This window comes from Alnus glutinosa, chromosome 11, assembly GCF_958979055.1.
Source record: "Alnus glutinosa chromosome 11, dhAlnGlut1.1, whole genome shotgun sequence".
In the NCBI taxonomy this organism is placed as follows: domain Eukaryota; kingdom Viridiplantae; phylum Streptophyta; class Magnoliopsida; order Fagales; family Betulaceae; genus Alnus; species Alnus glutinosa.
The window spans coordinates 24,992,284-25,012,019 of NC_084896.1; the positions used below are offsets into that span (position 1 = coordinate 24,992,284).

Consider the following 19,736-nt stretch of genomic DNA (forward strand, 5'->3'; position numbering starts at 1 on the left):
ATATATACTATACTAAACACTGACCATAAAATTGAACCCTAAAACCCATAATCTTAACCCAAATCTTAAGTGTATGTACCATATATATGTAAGCCATAAACCCTAACCCTAAATATATGTACTATATGTATAGTGATAAACCCTAACTATAGGATCAAATGATAGTTCGACCAAGTTTTGAACATTGAACTCGATCAAATGATAGAGGCATGCAATTTTATACTTGTGTAAGGTATGCCATAATGATCGGGACCACAAGGCGAACACATTCAGATGGATGTTCAACGAACCCTAACCCTGAGAGTATGTACTACACATACAATAAATTAAGTCCTAACGCATAAACCATATTCAAGAAACTCAACTTGCATGTAAATCCTAAAACATAACTATAAGTATGTGTAGCACAAATTTATTGTTGGGGTATATAATAGGAATTTTTAATATAAATAAATTCCAAAAAATTTAAATACAAGTACTGTATAAAACTAATTAGTTTATATACTCTAATTTGGTATAGGGTACATAGCAATTTTATACTCCAATTTATTTGTTTTTTTTTTTTTTTTTTTTTTTTAAAAAAAAAAGGGAATTCCAAAAAAGTGTTTTTCAGTTAGCCACGTGTATTAAATTACACGTGTCTGCCAGATGGCAGCGTGGAATTTATACACGCGGCCAGATGGCAGCGTGTACTTATACACGCGGCCAGATGGCCGCGTGTAGAAATTACACGCTGCCATATGGCAGCGCGTATTTTATACACGCTGCCATCTGGCCGCGTGTAGAAATTACACGCGGCCAGATGGCAGCGTGTATAAAATACACGCTGCCAATTGTTTGTACGCTACATCTGGCAGCGTGTCCAGAGAAACACGCTGCCATCTGGCCGCGTGTCTACAGTAACATGTACTGTAGACACGCGGCGATTTACGCCTTTTTTTGTAGTGTAAAGCCCAAAAAGGAGCTTGTTGTAAGGTCCACTGTTCCCGGAACCCAAGAAAGACCAAAAGAGGCCCATGAAAAGCCTACTTAAGGCCTCGTCCCGTCCACACTCATGTATGCCTCACAAAACAAAAACAAAAAAAAAGGTAGTGATCCTTGCACAACAGTTATGCACAACATATGCACAACTGTAGACACATGAGATGAACTCATGTGGTGAGGCCCACTCCATAAGTCTCACCTCATATGTCTACACTCTACACAACATGTACACAACTATTGTGCAGGAGTCATTTCTCAACCAAAAAAACTCTTCCTTTAAAGGAGCTCTCTCATCCTTACTGTCCATGCTCTTTCCTCATAGTTCAAGAAAATTGACTTGGGCGTCAGAGCGATGTCAGTCAAATGACCGATGGCGATCCCTTTCCTTTTTTACAGGTTTTGAAGAAAGTTCAGCCTAGACGTGTGAAGGATGGATCTTTCGAGATCTATCAAATGACAAGTAATGGTCCATATTAACGAAATATGCGCCATTAAATTTTGACAAGTCAATGCTGAAACTTTTGGTCCGGATATTGATGTGTTTTAAAATAAGTACTCGCAAGTGCACGAATCGTTTTGCAATATAGCGTTATGCAAGTGCGAAGTCGATCCCACAGGGAATTGTGTTGCGAAAATTAATCTCTATTCAAACTAATCCTATTTTAACCTAGTTCCAAATTTAGGGTTTTTTGTTAAAAGATAATATAAACAAAAATAATGAAAATAAAGGGGTCTAGGGTTTTGGAATCCACACTCACCAAATCATATCAACCTAATCTCATGCTCATCACACTTATTCGAGGTTGTCACGTATAAATCTTAGGTATGCTCTACATTGCTTCAAAAATCATTTAGATCATTCAATGATTTCGTTCATAGCACAAATCACAAAGAGTACCAATTGAAATCCAAACATCCAATGTATCATTCAATCACAATGGATATCTTCATTCGAACCGATAAAACAATGTATTAGTCAAACGACGCACAATGAATGTCCAATGTTTTGATAGATGAAAAACCAAGCAACCGATTTAATGAAACTTATTCCACATCATCACTTGTATCCGGAAACCACAAGAGATATCAAAACATCATTTCAAGAAAATCGAAGTAGAACAATGAGAAATCAAACCCAAAAACTCAAATAGCATGAACAAGCAAGAAACTCGGTTTCTCTTCAATGGTGAGGTTTCATCCTCAACCCCAAACGAAAATATTAGCTACACATGATAAAATAACTACAACTTAAAACATTTAAAGCATAAAAATCAAAGAGTTGCAAAAGGAAAGAAATAAGCTACAAGAAGAAGAGAAGCAAGAAGTTATGTACAAAGAGGCTCATGCCTCTTCTCCTCTCCTTTGATTTTCAGCCTTGGTCTCCTTTTATAGCCAAGTGGTTTGTGTGGAATGGGTGAGTGGGTGTATGAGTGGAGAGATGAGTGATGAGTGTTTTATGGAATGAGTGGTGAGTGTTTTATGGAATGAGTGGTGAGTGTTTTATGGAATGATGTTGAGTGGAAAAAAAAGTGATTAAGTGGCTGAGAATGTGGAGAAAAACGTGTATTAGCTCTAGCTTTGGGGAGACAAGGGATGAAGCAAAAGAAAAATAATAAGAGAGATGATTCCGGATTTTCGGGATGATCCGTCGACTGAAATTCAAACAGCCATATCTTTTTCCACGCATCTCCAAATTGGCCGAAACTTGTTGCGTTGGAAAGCTGACATCTTGAAATTAAATTTAGACTTAAGAAACTCCCAAAAAGGATATCTTTTGGTCCTGTTATGATCAGTCTAAATGTAGCGGTCTGCTGCATCCGAATTTCCTTGTATTTTGCTTGAATTGTATCATTTCTCTCTTATTGTCCTACAAAATATAAAAACACTAAAACTAACCAAAGCATTAGAAAATAACAAAGCTAAAGGTTTAACTAATGTAAATTAAGGGGTCCAAATACACAATATTTGGTACTCATCAGATATCTAGCAATTTATTAATAGGATTAATAGTAATTTTGACTGTAAATGTTAAATAACTCTTATGGGATTTAGTTGCTTAAGCAAGATGGCTGGCAGCTCAAGATCTGCTTCAGATCTGCTCAGATAAATAGGCCCCATAGAAACTCTTTCATATTTGCTACTCAAATTGCTAACAATTAAGACCACAAAATTACTCAATATTTCTATTCTCAAACTTTTTTACCACCAAAAAAAAAAAAAAAGAGAGAGTATATAAAATTGAAACGTAACTTACGTACACGTCGACTCGTTGTACTAGAATTATTAGGCTCCCGGGCTAAGTCTCTATGAGATAGTGAGGTAGTGGTTGCAACGACACAACGAAACCCAAAATCCAAATTCAAGTCTAATTCGAATAAGGAATGGTTATTCCAGATTAATAATGATGGTGCAACCAAATAACGGATAAAAAATAGTTATTTTATTTTTGAGGTCGATTCCTTTGTACCAAACATGCCCTAAAAACGATTAGAACTTATATGTTTATATAGGATTAAGAGTATTTCTAATGCTTCAAACACACCTTTAATCAGGTTAGATGTTTTTAGTTATCCTTGTTGAAATTAAACCTATTTAAAAGTATAAGGTTTCCACAAACATAATCTATCTTAAAGAGAGAAACCATGGTATGGATAAAGAAATATAAATCTTTACCTTTTTCCTTTTTTGAGCGAATACAAAGAAAGAACTAGGCTATGTCGATCACGTCATTAATGAGAACTGCATTTAAAGATAGGAACAAAACACCAAATAAAAGGACAAAAAATAAATAAAGGATAACCCGTTAGGTTTTTCTATCTTTTTAGATGGAGTGTCAATCACAAGCGTCACATGTGATGTTTAACCACTAAAATTCAACATGTGACTCCACAAACTATCAAAATATGATATATTAGCCACTCCATTAAGTTTCTTCGTCTTTTTAGATGGACTGTCAGTCACGTGCGACACTGACTTCTAACAACTTAAACTCCCAAAAATGCTCATTGGGATAAAGTGTTGAGAAAAAAAAAAAAAAAAATCCTCGCAAACAAAAAAGAAAAAAAAATGGGTTAGTTCGGCTACCCTCAAATGGCCAAGTATTTTGTAAATATATTAAGAGAAATGATGTTTCTCCAACTCCTATCAAATCTCAACAACTTTTTTAAAATCAATCATTGAATATATATGAACTACATGTAGGAAAACAGATCCAATAATTGGTTTGAAAAAATGTTTAATGAGAATTGAATAGGAGTCAGAGAAGTAGGAAGTTTCAAATATTAAAGTGGATTGAATGATAGAAAAATGTAGCTTTAATATCATGAAAGAAAAAATAGAGTAAAGGAAATTAAAAGAGAATAAAGAGAGACAGACATAGTATCGATCATAGCTACAATATTTTCCTTTACTTTAATTTCCCTTACTTTATCTTTGATTGTTGTGAAGAAAATTAATAGAGAATAAAGCTAGAAGCACAGATTTTATATGATTCGATTTATGACTTACATCTACAGATTAAAGTCTTAAGAACTACATGCATTTTACTCTTATTCACTTTAATATATATTTTTACAAAACGAAATACACATATTTATAGGAAAATTGAGATAAATAAATATGGTCATCAAATTTGATTACAATCTTATAAAATTATAAGATGGTATCATACCATATATATTCTAAATTTAATCAGATGATGCGGAGAATAATTACATAGATAACAATATGCCAAAACATGGAAATTAACCTTGTGCTTGACTATTCTTTGTGACTCGTTTGTTTGTTTGTATGTCGGTCTTATTATTTGTTTGTCTGTCTGTCTTATTGTTTGTTTAAATTGTTTGTTTGTATATATATATTTGAAGTTTCTTTGTGACAGACACGTTTATGGTCCGTGTTGGATTTGATCAACCGCTCTTTCACTCAGTTTTAATTGATTGTTCAGCAGACATAATATTCCTTGACTGGAGTAAATATATATATGAACTTATTGGGATAGTTTCTTTCATGGATTATAATCTTCTAAGTAGAATTTTCAAGGGATGGTAAGGGAGTAGATTTTTCAAGATCGATCTTATCTCACCTCTAATATAATTAACAAGATGAGTTTGAAATATTTATTAACAAAATTGGGTGTAGGTTCAAGTTTAATTAAATTATATTGTTTTAGGTTGTACACCCCTGTCCTTCCCATGTGCCCTGCGATGATGTGGATGCATTTTTTTTTGTTTAATGAAATGCTAGCCTCTAAACACACGATTTGGAAGTTAACTATTTTATCTTAGTAATGGAGAAACATTCGAGGTTTAGAAAATTAATTCTCTCGAATTATCTAACCTTGAGAGAGAGATTCGGCGACATAGAGATCCGACGACCGAGAGAGAGATCCGGCGACAGAGAGAGAATATTTGGAGGGGAACTTGGGTGAAATTTTTACTGTCTCTTCCAAAAAAACGTGAGTTTAGAGGCTAGAATTTTATTAAATAAAAAAAAAATGGCATACACATCATCGACGGTTTCAAACCGTTCAGCACAATCGGTCGCTGATTCGAGTTGCGAACGGTTTGGGCCAAGCTGACAAGTACCATAATTTAGCATTTCAAACTACAATTTATTATTTAACCCAATTTTTATTAATTAGTGGGTTGAAAAGCCAAATCATGATACTTGTCAATACGTTGTACTTCATCCCTAAAAGTTTTGAGGTAGTTCCACACCACCTTTCTCCATGTACACAATACTTCTAGAATGAAGATATCTTAATTTAGAAAATCGAGATCGAGTTATGATTCTTACACAACAAGATTTACACAATTTTTACATAACACATGCACATGGGGTGAGACCCATGTAATGGATCTCACTCATATGAATTCTACCTCGTGTAAGTGTGTTGTGTAAAAGTTATGTAAATATTATTTTTTTAGAGAACTTGATGAAAAAAGCAAGACTGTTGCACTTCTAGAAGGCTAGAAGCAGATAGCAGCGGTTCGAACCGACCAGTTTGGGTCAGCTGAAAAACCGGAGCCAGCCAACGATGTTGACTTGACGAAAAACTTGCTTTTATTTTGTGTGTTCATGAGAAGCCAAAGGTCTCCATCGAGGCATGAAGATTTTAATTGGATCAATTTTTTGGTGTGAAAAAAAGTCCACAAGTCAATTGCGATTTTCGATTTGAGTTGCGAGTCAATTGCAGTTTTTCTACCTCAATCTATTAAAATAATATCTATTCAAATCACACGCATTTTTAATTCTTATATATGTTTTCAATAATAATGTAATTTTCATATGAATTTTTAAGAATATAGGTAAAAATCACGTGCATTTTAGACACATTAATTTAATAAACTGAATTTTCTTATATGTATTTTGGACAGACGTCACCATCATTAATAGAATAACTTTATAAAAAAAAAAAAATTGCCCCCCCCCCCCCTCCCCCTTGATCCTAGCCTCCTTGTACCCGTTTAAGGAGTAAAACAATAATTCTATTTAGTAAATTTCTGTATAATTGTCATATAATTTGATGACATGATAGGAAAAATCAGTCCTTAATTAAATCAACCATTGCTTTTTCTTTCCTTTTTATCTTTTTTACAAGTGTTACTTTGACGACTGATTTTAATTACCATATTATTCAGTTGTACGACAATTCTACAAGAGTCCACTAAATAAACTTACTACTACATAAAATCTATATGAATTCCACATAAAACCTTTTTTTTTTTTTTGAACAAAGCTAATAATCTTTCATTGATAAAATGTTGACCCCAGTATGGGATCTAGGGACACAAACGGTCCCTAAGTACATCATGTAAATAACATTAGAAATATCTTCCAACCATGCCAAATCTATAACCTTAGAGGAAGCTTCTTTAGATAAAACATGAACTACCTTATTAGAGTCTCTTCAAACATGAACTACCTTATTGTCCTGCTATTGACAGATTCGGGCCTGCAGCATTCACTTCATCCACTATTTGTTTTGTATCTCCTTTCTAGAATCACATAAAAAAAGCTGACTTCTTTACAAAAAAACACCACCTCTAAAGCAGCCATCACTTCCGCAACCTTCGGTGCATCCATTTGCCAATTTATATTAATTATACAGGAACAATCAAATCTACAAAATGCCTACAATCACCAATTGTAATCGGTAAAAACTTATATTAAACAAGAGATTTCAATTTTTGTTAGATTCCAGGAAGCATCGTTTGTTGAATGGGGTTGCCCTTATCTAGTGCATATACTAGTCCTTGCATGCAATTTCCACAGGGCCACAAAGATCAACCTATAACTAAATAACTAATTACCCGAGGGAAAAGAAAAAAAAAAAAGAAATTTTGGAAATTTCCAATTAGTTACGTGGCTGACTCTCTACGGCAAATTAAGACCCCATTGCTTAATGCTTACGGAACCTGATAGGTAGGCCAACCCTATATAAACATTGGAGGCTTTGGAGCAACAGAACACATTGCAAAGCCCCTTAATTATAAGCCTGAAAAGCAAAGCTAAAGAAACCATGGCAAACCTCGGTTTCTTCCTCTCCTCTCTTCTAGTCCTGGCAGCCCTGCATGGCACCCATGCAGTGGAGTACGTTGTCACGAACCGGGCGGAAACAACCCCAGGCGGTGTCCGCTTCAACAATGAGCTGGGCGTCGACTACACTAGGGAAACAATGCTGACCGCCACCAACTTCATATGGAACCTCTTTCAACAAAGCAACGACGCGGACAAAAAGAGCGTCGAGCGTGTGAGCCTCTTCGTGGATGACATGGAAGGGATTGCGTACACTAGCAACAATGAAATTCACTTTGGTGCGAACTATATCGGAAACATAACGGCGGATATCAAGTGGGATTTCAATGGGGTGCTTTACCATGAAATGACACACATATGGCAGTGGAGCGGGCCCACAGGAGTGGTTGAAGGAATTGCTGATTTTGTGAGGTTGAAGGCTGATTACGCACCTTCTCACTGGGTACAGCCAGGAGGAGGGGATCGGTGGGACGAGGGCTACTCCGTGACGGCGCGGTTTCTAGACTACTGCAATGGTCTTAGGGATGGGTTTGTGGCGGAGCTCAACAAAAAGATGAGAGATAGTTATAGTGACAACTACTTTGTAGAGCTACTAGGGAAGACAGTTGATCAACTTTGGAGTGACTACAAGGCCCAATACGGAAATTAGGCCAGCTTAGCTATAGCTTATATATATTAGTATGTCAATTAATGTGAATAAGATGATTGAGATGCAGTATTAATTTATCGTCATCACAAAATAAAGACACTTTTGAAATAAATTTTACTTTACTTTGATCTGTGAAATCTCTCTAACAAAGAATTTACTATTAGCATCATGGTGTATCTGTGAATTTGAAATTCGAATATATATAAAGATTTTGGGCTTTGGCCTTATAAAAAGGGTAATGCTTGGGTGAAGTAAAATTTCCGGATGAATTCCGGGAATTTTGCTATTCCGTAGCACCGCTTTTATAAAAATTACAGAAAATCTTCTAAATTTTTGTGCATCACCTTCGCCAAATTAGAACCAATTTTTTTCTCCTACCACGAAAAACCAAAAGATAAACCCACGTGGTGATCAGAAGCAGAGCAATGGTTCGAACCTACCCATTGAGATGAGTCTAGACAGCGAAGAACCACAAACACTCTCTCAAGACCAATTAAGCCACAAAAATCCTTGACTAATTAAGTTAACTTGACGGAGAGCTTGCTTATATTTTTGTGTGTTCGATCATGCACATACACAAAAGAGAAGCCAATGTCTCCATCTTGAGGCATGGAGATTTTAATTGGATCATTTTTTATGTGAAAAAAAGTCCACAATTCAGTTGGAATTTTCGATTTGATCATATGTGTAGTATTTGAACGTAGAGCTGTGATCGAAAATGAAGGTAATTAATAAAATTTTATCTAGAAAGAAAGCTAAAAAAATTTGGGTGGAAATTTTTTCAAGTACTTTCTTTAATAGAAGGACAAAGTTTTCTTTTAAATTTGGTTGAAAAAATTCTTCTAACTCAATCTGTTAAATTGATATGTACGAAATTCTGGCATGTGAAATTTGGCCGACGACCCTTGCTTTCCAATTTAAATCAACCATTCTTGAATTAATGGTGAGAAAATGAAATGAAAGGAAAATGATAATTAATCGCAATTCTCATTTATGGGTTTCTTTGGATTTTGAGAGACAAAGCTTCGGAGGGGTATTTATAGGGGCAGAAGGAAAAAAATAAAATAAAAAATTGATTATATGTATTTGGTATAAAAAAGAGGGAAAAGAAAAGTAGAAATCAGCACTCGAAGCAGAAGGTGTCGTAAATAAGAATACAATCGTTGTTGCTGCCCTTATTGGAATTTAATGCTCCGTTTGTTTTGACGTAAAATATTTTCTACGAAATCTCAATATTTTTAAGAAAAAATAATTTTCTTGAAAATATTTTTCGGCGTTTGGCTCGTACGAAAAAAACCAACAGTGTAAAAATGGAATCAGGCAACGTCTGGCCGTCGCCATAGGATTCCAACAAACTTGATTCCAGCCATAACTAGTACAGCTGTAATCCGATCAGTACCGCTGGAATACAACTAGTTTGGCCAGATTCCGGCCAGTTTTGCCGGAATCTAGCCTAGTTTGGCCAGAATTTGGCAGAAATTTCCAGATTCCGATGGCGGTTGCTAAATTTTGAAAATCGGATACCAAAATTCGGAGATCTTTGGCAATAGAGTTAGACTACCAACAAACTCCAATGCCCAGCGGTAGCAAATTTCCACAAACATGCATGTGTGCAAAAATGAAGAATTTAAATCAAAAAAACGATTTACGGTTTTCAAAACTTCATGAAAAAATTGAAAAAGGCAAAGGAAGTTATCGATCAACTGTGATTATTTTACCTGAGCGTTATCATGATAGCACCTATTTGTTAAAAATTGCTTAGGAAGAGCCTATACGACAAAGAACTGCAGACAATCCGTCAAGATTCATTGAGCCATAGAAATTCTTGACTAAGTTAAGGAAGAACTTCACTTATAATATTTGAATTTTCACCAATTTTGAAAGAAATTGCATAAATTTTTAAAACATCTCAATTTAGGGTATCCATTTTTCAGAAAGTTTCAATCTCAGTCCTACGTTAGAATTTTCCGTTAAATCCTGTCAAAACTATCAGCATACCCCTCCATTTTTTTAGGAGAAAAAAGAAAAAAAAAAATTGTTAGGATTTAGGTATTGGATCAAATTTAACGGAATTTGCAAAAATATCCATACCTGAATCTTTGAAAAAATTTATATTTTAAAAAAAAAAAAAATACAGGGGTATTTTAAAAATTTTGATAGGATTCAACGGAAAATTCTAACTGAGAACTGAGATTTAAACTTTCTAAAAAATTGATATTTTAAATTGAGACGTTTTAAAGTTTAAGTATCTTCTTTCAAAAGGAATAAAAATTCAAAGATTATAAGTGAAGTTCTCTCTTAAGTTAACTCGATGGAAAGCTTGCTTATATTTTGTGTGTTCATGCACATACACAAAAGAGAAGCTAAGGTCACCATCGAAGAGGCATGAAGATTTTAATTGGATATTTTTGTATGTGAAAAAAAAAAAAGAAAAAAAAAAAGAAGAAGAAGAAGAAGAAGAAGAAGGCAATGGTTAAAAAGCAGGATCATTTTTTCTCATCGGAGAGTATGTGAAGCACAAAAGCAGGATATAAAATTGAAAATAAAATTATATGTCTCCTCATTGGCGTACAAGTAGCTAGTACAAAATTAAGCAGGATATGAAATTAAAAATCTTTCCTTTAAGATGAAATTAAAATAAATAAATAAATAAATAAAAAATTTGTCCAAACTATGCTATATATGAATAAACATTAAACACTATATATCACTGAAAAGTGAAAAGTCCAAAATTTAAAAACAGCTAAAATCACAAGGCTCAAGAGATTTAATCAATTGGTGTATCTGGATTAATTAGACCCTAATTAATTTGTCGTGTTCCTTTTGTCATTAAGGAATTTGTCACTTTGATTCTTTGAATTTACTATTGCAGATCGATGCAGAGCCGGCCGGTTCCAATTTGTCAAAGTCTTCTAAACAGGACAAATACTTTCAGTTCCTTAATTAGGATCATGGGAAGAAATGGTTAACCTACCATTTCATAAGCTTAAATTAATAAAAAAAAATTAATCATTTAATTAGTATTTTAACAAGAAGAAAAAAAAAAAAAAAAAAAAAAAAAAAAAAAAAAGGGTCCTTAATTATCGAGATCAAGCTTAATGTTTTTATTTTTTATATTTATTTCTTCCGGATAAAGTGGTCAAACTGCATATTGTTATCATGTTATATATGCACAAACAACAAAAGAAAAAGCATCGAATCTCGATCTGTCCCCATTTCATGGATAAATGCTCGATCATTATAATTTATAATTTGCAAATAGTGAGAGCCCCACTTTGCAAGTTAAAAAAAGTCTAACCTCTATATAAATCATAAGGGCACCACTACATTTCTTTGAGCAAAACCAACTAGAACTACAGGGCACGTGCAGTATATGGCTCACCACATGTACTTTTTCCTCTCCTTCCTAGTAACCCTAGCAGCCATTGAAGGCATCCATGCAGTTGACTACGTAGTCACCAACACCGCCGGGAACACTTCTGGCGGGATTCGCTTCGGCCACGATATTGGATCTTCATACATTAAGCACACAATGATTTCTGCCACAAAATTCATATGGAGAGTTTTTCAGCAAAACGATTGCGCAGACAGAAAGAACGTGCAAAAAGTAAGCTTGTTTATCGACGACATTGATGGAGTCGCATATGCTAGCGACAACGAAATCCATATTAGCGCGAGATATATCAATAGCTATTCGGGGGATTTGAAAAGGGAAATTACTGGAGTGGTTTATCATGAAATGACACATATATGGCAGTGGGATGGTAAAGGGTTGACTCCCGGAGGATTGATAGAAGGAATTGCTGATTTTGTGAGGTTGAAGGCAGGCTACGTGCCTAGCCACTGGGTGCAGCCTGGGAAAGGTGATAAATGGGACCATGGCTATGATGTTACAGCTTGGTTTTTGGACTATTGCAATAGCCTTAGAAATGGGTTTGTGGCTGATTTGAATAAGAAAATGAGGAGTTCATATAATTCTACTTATTTTGTTGAACTGCTCGGGAAGTCTGTTGATCAGCTTTGGAGTGACTATAAAGCCAAGTATGGGAATATTTAAGGGTTAATCCAGTTAAGAGCTTATTAATATGAGCAAAATGTTGTATCTTGCATTATTGTATAATTTATGAGATAAATGAACTGTCTAAATAAATTTGCTTTGATGATTAATTGCTTCATAAATATGCCTTTCCTGACTCCATATATAGCTTCTTTTTGCATTTTCTAATTAATGGATTATTTTTTTTATTTTTATTTTTCGTTTTATCGTGTTAAATTAATGAACTATATGTATTCATGCATGATGCATGCACCTTCCTAATACAATTGTTACATATGTAACCAATGATTAACTAGTACAAGGCAAATGTTGAGGGTGATCACAAAATATATCTAAACTATTTAATTTAAGAATAATGGTAACTATTTTAAAATTATATTATATATACATATATAGACACATATAACATATATGCATGTATACATATAATTAACGACTTTAAAGGAACTTCAAAGGAATCAAACTTTTAGATAAATGTATTATTGGAACTTGAAAATAATTAAGAAAGGGGACCATCATAATTAATTACCAAGTCCTAAAAATAAATTATATTAAGGACAACAAGACCCAACTAACTAATTGGCCTACTCCAAAATGGATCTACCTTGATAAAGCCTACCTTAAGTATGACCATAATTATGAATATACATGTTAGTGCAGTTTCCGGCTTCAAGGTAAGCACAAGTCAATGAGTAGTAACATGTAAAAAAGAACATACACCAAAGCTTGAAGAAAATGGGCCTGGCGGAAATAGCTCCGACGCTTAAATTAATAAGCTAGGAATTGATAAAAACACAAAGACTATATTTGACTTAATAATATTCAACATGCATCTTCTTCATTAATAATCCCATTTAAATAGAGAAGCAATACTGATCGGTTACAAAGATAACTAGTGATCAAAATAAGACTCTTAAATTATCTAACTGATTGACTAAGATTAAAACGGACTCTATTAACTCTAGACTAGGACTTTAATTCTACTAAAAATAATTAGAATCAAACCCCTTATCGGAGATTATTCGTTATTGGACACTAACACAAATACTAAATAATATGATCACAGTAATGTCATTTACCAAATACTTTGTCATGACTGGAGTTTTCGAATGGCTAAAACAACTTCAGTAATGGCCTGGAATTTTCTCCTTTCTTTGAGAAGCAACTTTGCCATTTCAAGAGCCCGGCGTTCACATTCTGCCCGTTTGCTAGCATCAGTGATTGATTCAAAATCCTCAACATGTGCCACTCCAACAATTCTCCTGTCAATCAGAATATGCCCCAAAAGAAGCATTAGTTATAGGATTTAAAATCAAAATAAATTAGAATAAGGATTTTCACTAAAAAGTACAAATGGATGAACATTGGCAGAATTTTCCTACATGAGCAAAATATGAACAACATATAGCATATAATTACCTTTTTTTATAAGTAAAGCAAATTTATTCAAAGCGTCCAGGATGTATACAAGAAAGAACTTCCAGCAAGATCAAAAAGAGGAAAAGAAGTACAAAAGTCAATAAAGTTAAGGCGTCAAAAAGGACATTAACAGAGATCCATTCAGAGTGATTTAAGGAAACAAAGCTGTAAGATCCGAGCTTGTCTTCTTGCAATCCTTGAAACTTCGAACATTCATTTCTCTTTAAATGCATCACATCAAATAAGAAAGGATTACATTCCAAATAACATTAAGATCACTCGGACTAAACCTTCTTTTCCAGCACGCCAGGAGCTCCACCACCTGCCTTGGCATAACCCATTCTACTCCAAATCCTAAAGACCAAATTCCACAAGTCTCGCAATATCACAATGAAGAAGATGATCGAGAGTTTTCTCACTCTTTTTGCAACAACACCACTACCACGAATCTGTCACTATGATGTGCCGCTTGCAGAGATTATCCATAGTGAGAATATTTTCAAAAGAAGTGATCCACATGAAGAAAGCCACCTTCAAGGGAATCTTCGATCTTCATATACTCTTCCAAGGGAAAGAGTAGTCAACTTGGGTAGGAGAACGTTATAAAAAATTATGACCTCAAAATACTGTCTTTTCAAAGGAACACAAACACATTTGTCTTCAGCTCCCCAACTCCTCCTAGTAGAATATAGAGCATTGAGAAGGGAAGATACATTATCCACCTCCCAAGCATGCACCAATTTGATGATGCTCATGTCCCAATGCACCTCATCATTGTGAGCAAGCATAAGACCAGCCACTAGAGCATCCCTATCCCTTTCAATGTGAAAAAGCTCTAGAAATGATTCCTTCAAAGGACGAGCTCCACAACAAGTGTGATAGGCACCCGATATTGGTTAGTGACGTGAGATGGGATTTGATAGCTCCTTTTGGATAGGAGAGATCACAATGATAGATTATGAATCCAATTAGGGCGGGATACAAACCACAATGACAAATGTCAATACAATTTTCAATACTCTCTCTAAATTCTGGACCTTGTCTTATACTAGAGCTACAAATAACTGACCACTACACGAATTGTAAACTACCCACTAAGATAATACATGTAAACTACCAATTACTAACTTCTACTAACCTACTACAATATAACTTCTATTAAAAGCATTCATTGCCAATAAGGACATAATCTAAAATCTGACAATCTCTAATAAAAGCATTCGGAGTCTTCAAGATGACATGCCCCAGAACAAATTTCAATCTATTAGCCAAACCTTCACGATAATCTTTTAAACGCCACTAATCAAGTTGATAGGGCGAAAGTCTTTAATCTCAACAGCCCCCACTTTCTTAGAAATGAGGGAAATGAAGGTCGTATTCAAACTTCTAGCGAATTTGCCAAATTCATGGAACTCAAGACTAGAAGAAAGCCATAGAAATACCTTTTGGACCAGGCGCCCTATACCCATTCAACTCTTTTACTACATCGAAGACCTCCCTTTCTTCGAAAGCTCGCTCCACCCAAATAGCATTATCCTGTCTAATAGAGTGGAAAGGGAGACCATCCAAATATGGCCGCCAATTTTCATTCTCAGTAAAGAGAGATAATTTACCTTCTTCTGTTGGTTAACCATCATTCTATCTAGAAACTACATAGGTGTAATATATTCACTCAGCCGATAACATGAAATTAAAGTGAATTAAGCATGACACCTTATGGTTAGGACTGCAGGTTATTATATATATATATATATATATTGAAAAATGTGTCCATGACTAAAAATTGTTCCAATCTATGGCTCTAAAAAAAGCCAAAGCACTTCAGAGTGAAAAGAAATTTGTTTTTAATGAATATTAGCTCAATATGATTATTAAAGAAACAAAATCTAATGCCACATAATATATTAAAACAAGCATTCTTCTATTCAGAAGGAGAAATGGTCATTATACCAGTGGATTGGTGAAACAGTCTGGCAAATGATAATATATATATATATATATATATATATATATATATATATATATGGTGACAACGCTTGTTTGATTATTATAGAGTGTAATCATAAACAAATAACTCAAATTACGGCTCTGCAGGTTAAAAATGCTAACTCAAATTAGCATTTAAGGTCTGCAAGAGATGCACAAAACCCACTGCATTAAGAATATAAATTCCAAACAATCAAAGCCATATCATTAAAATTTCAAAAGCAGTGAAAATAATACATATTGAAAACTTTTCACCCAGATACGCAACATAGAGTGAAACATGAGAATCTGTAATCTGTTTTGTTACCTTATCATTTTGGCAGCACCAAATCCAAGGGTGTCATGGAATAAATCTTCCATAAATTTCTTTTGTACAAGCCGCTGAAGCTCAGGATTGTTATATATTGCAGGAAGATATGCCTCACCAGAACCATCCTTGTGCTCATCCCAAAGTGCAATGAATTTCTTGTGGAAAAGATTCCATGTCTCTTCAATCGTCCTCAAAATCCACTCCTTAAATGACTGCACAATAATGTGAATATCATAGACGACTCTTAAAAATAAATTAAGAATGAGAAGTAATAAGTAAAAACCTCCAAGCAAGGATATAAGACATGCTTTCCACACAAGGAAACTGCAACGGATAGTTTCATAAGAAACAAGCAAATGTAAAGAACTTCACCAAAAGAAGAAGATATTACAGCAAAAGAGTCATACAAATCAGGCCTCATCTCTTTCGAACTGCCCAGCCATTTATTATCAACTCGTGATCACAAGTTCTGCATACTATCTTAGATTACAAACCACGGTAACATTCAGCTCCAGTCTTTTAACTTCACTAGTATTGGCTGAAATGTATTTCGTATTTCTGCAATTTTCTTCTTCGATTCTCATCACATGACAGCTTTTTCACCTTCAACTTGAATACCCACAACTCATTTCCTAGAGCTATAGCCTAGAATAGCAGATGCTTATACTGACATAACTCCAGTTGTTGACAGGACATACGTAGGCCAGAAGATAATGGACTAAATGCAAGGTACTTCTAAGCTGCATACTGATGAACAAACTAACAGGGAACATATTCAATGATAGAACTGGTACAGAATTGCTAAAGATATATCAACTAATATTAATTAGACAAGTAGAAAGGTTTTGAAAACACAGCATACAAATAAAAACAACTCTTGTAGGTAGACAAATGTCCGGATAATAGTCCAGCAAGAATAAAAATCTACAAGAAAGCACAGATGGATTTCAAGAAACAATCAAAACAATATACTACCAATGCAACAGGAGCTATCATATGCAACCAAGAAAATTTCAAAATATATCCCAAGAAAAACATTGCAGTGACATAAAAGATCAAGACACAAAACTGTTGAGGGACAACATTTTTCATTTAAAGTAACATTTGATGTTTGTTTGGCAGAGTAAATTAATTTGATTGTAATCTCCTTCACAGAGCCCTTTTGGAGTAAAATGGCTTACGGATATATTGGTCACAAAATAAAGGGGTTCCACTCTTAAGGAGCATCATTTCTCATGTTCCCGTATATCCTCCTCTCTAATCCACATTTTGGAGAGACTAATTGGTAAATTGTCAACATATTTTCAAAGTTCAACCAAGAAGAGAAAATACATTTGGAAAATAATTATCTTTCATTTAAATTATTTTACTCAAATTAGCCATTACACCATAAAATATCTTAAAGCGAAACAAATGGAGTCATAAAATAACCAGTGTAAATATAAAGACAGACAATTATTAGATCAGGACATACTTTTCTGTCATTTACTTGATCAGCATGTCCATCTTGTGCAAAAAATGCCAAAATCAAGTTTCCAATAAATGCTCCAATGTCAAATCCCATAGGCCCATAAAATGCAAATTCTGAATCTATAACTTGAGTTGACTCATGGGTAACCATGACAGAACTAGTGTGGAGATCACCATGTATAAGAGCCTGTGCTCTCTCACAGAACCTAGAAGAAAGGCAACTCTTCAATATCATAAGACACTGGAAACAATATAACTGCCACGTTTTATAAAAATAAAAAATAAAAAACAAGAATGAAGTTACAATACATAGATTTCAACTCAGCAACTTCAAGCTTCAAAACATTATCCTCCTGAAGAGCCTCAGCATCACGATCAAGATAAGGGGAAGTCCAATGATTATATTGAGAAACCTTGTAAGGGTCAGAAAAAACAACCTGCTCAGTGAGCCTGCATAACTCTACGTTCCCACAAAATTCAGCAACTGCATATAGCAAGCATCAGTTAGACTACACCATAAAGACCATATAAATATGCATGGCCATTAGAAGTAGAGAACCAATAAAATTCATCTAATTGTGATAGACAATCATGCTCTGAATACACTCATCAAACCTGAAATATAGAAGTTGAAGAAAATAAATTCATGGTAAGGGCAAACAGGTAAAAAGCAAATAAGCAAATCAGCACAAGTTGTGATCACTTTTTCTAGACTAAAGTTCAGGCTAACCTCTAGATGACCTAATCTTACACACCTGGGCTGAAACACAAAATGGGGAAGAGGATGCAAGACTATTCTCACCCCAATCAATTTTAAAGCAACCTAATTAATGGGATTCAAAACCTAAATACATAAATGCATCAGCACCTCCAAAACATCAAGTTGAACATTCACGTGAATGTCACCTTGCAATATGTAAACCATACTTACAAATTATACATATCCTAGAAAGATCTAGTCATGTTGTTAATTTAAGACACCTAAAGTAGAAAATAAACAAATATAGAACATCGCAAATCCAACATAAACATAAATTACGCATTCTGAGGACAACACTTCAGTGGCAAAATATGAAATTGAAACAAAAGGAAGTATGTGAAATACCCAAGCAATAGACAATATAGATCATCACGTACCAGCACGTTTGTGCTCCGTAGTGGAATGATAAAGGAGGGATGTAAAATAAAGAGTCCTAGCCATGTAATCCGAGATGTGCTCTGCCAGCAAGGGGTACTCGGTCCCAGCAATCAACCCTTTTCTCAGGATTATATGTGGAGGCTCCAAGTACCGCATGCCAAACAAAGACATAGTAGGATCAAAATGATAAACTTCAGGCACATGCTCAGGACTAAATCGACCATGCTCTCTCAGTGCCAGTGTCTCAAAATATACCCGTTCCTTTGTCATCGGCCAAGATTCCCCTATACATCGTAAGTATGGGATAGCCCGAAGAATCACACAACCAAGTGCATACTTTTACAATTACTTGCTATTGTACCCCAAATATCCAAACTATCTACCAAGTTCTACATCAACAATAAACATACACAGCATGTCGAACAAAATGCTCACCTATCTATAACCAAAAAGCAAAAAAACAAAAGATCAAACTTTTTCGAAAAACAAAAAAATTAACACCTGCTTGATGACGAAAGAACCGGCCGGGCCGACAACGATGTAGACGAAATTGAGGTTGCCATCTCCGACCTCTTTGATCTTGATGTCGTCGAGGTTGTTGCCGAGCTTAGAGGAGAGGGCGGGAACGGCCTTTATGTACTCGATCAGGGACTTCTCATCCAGCGGCCTGTACTCCGAGAAAGCCATTGTGGAGGGAAAGTTGGGCTCGTCACTCGGGGGTTTATTGAGGTTTCTGCAGAGGCGTGAGTGGACTTTCTTTTTTCTTTTTCTTTTTTTCTTTTTTTCATGTCCAGTCCACACATCAGAGGAATTTCATGTTCACATAATAAAAGAAAAAAAAATTCAAACTAATAATATCCGTTTCATAAGGCTTAATTTTCAGTTGATTAAGCATACTCAAGACAAGCGTGAGTAGACTTTGTTACTTGGGAGGAAAAGAAAAATCAATAGTGGCGATACGTTGAACCTGGTCGTTTCTAGGACTAGTCGAAAACGAGGAACACAGCCTTTTGCCTTCGGTTAAACTAATGCAGGCTTGTCGAAATGCTAAATGCTTCTTTGAAGATGAAAGGGAGCATTGGGAAGAATCAGATACGCCACTAGGCACATGGAATACATATCTTCATTTCAAATCAAATATCAGGATTTGAATTTGATTCATCTAACTAACGAGGTACATGAT

General features: G+C 34.9%; 3 protein-coding genes across 3 annotated transcripts; 2 read left to right on the forward strand and 1 right to left on the reverse strand.

Annotated features, from left to right (window-relative positions):
• The first annotated feature begins 7,441 nt into the window (after positions 1 to 7,441).
• On the forward strand, positions 7,442 to 8,285 carry LOC133882556 (uncharacterized). Its single transcript, XM_062321759.1, has one exon. It carries the CDS (start codon positions 7,508 to 7,510, stop codon positions 8,171 to 8,173), a length of 666 nt encoding a protein of 221 aa, XP_062177743.1. The 5' UTR covers positions 7,442 to 7,507; the 3' UTR covers positions 8,174 to 8,285.
• A 3,222-nt stretch (positions 8,286 to 11,507) lies between these two features.
• LOC133882552 (uncharacterized) lies at positions 11,508 to 12,340 on the forward strand. Its single transcript, XM_062321753.1, has one exon. It carries the CDS (start codon positions 11,547 to 11,549, stop codon positions 12,228 to 12,230), a length of 684 nt encoding a protein of 227 aa, XP_062177737.1. The 5' UTR covers positions 11,508 to 11,546; the 3' UTR covers positions 12,231 to 12,340.
• Positions 12,341 to 13,076: 736 nt separating this feature from the next.
• Positions 13,077 to 19,536, reverse strand: LOC133881882 (methylthioribose kinase-like). The gene is made up of 6 exons (XM_062320946.1): positions 19,054 to 19,536; positions 18,553 to 18,861; positions 17,725 to 17,899; positions 17,420 to 17,621; positions 15,943 to 16,157; positions 13,077 to 13,492 (listed from the first exon to the last, which is right to left on the reverse strand). Exons 1-6 carry the CDS (start codon positions 19,238 to 19,240, stop codon positions 13,321 to 13,323), a joined length of 1,260 nt encoding a protein of 419 aa, XP_062176930.1. The 5' UTR covers positions 19,241 to 19,536; the 3' UTR covers positions 13,077 to 13,320.
• Between the last annotated feature and the right edge of the window lie 200 nt (positions 19,537 to 19,736).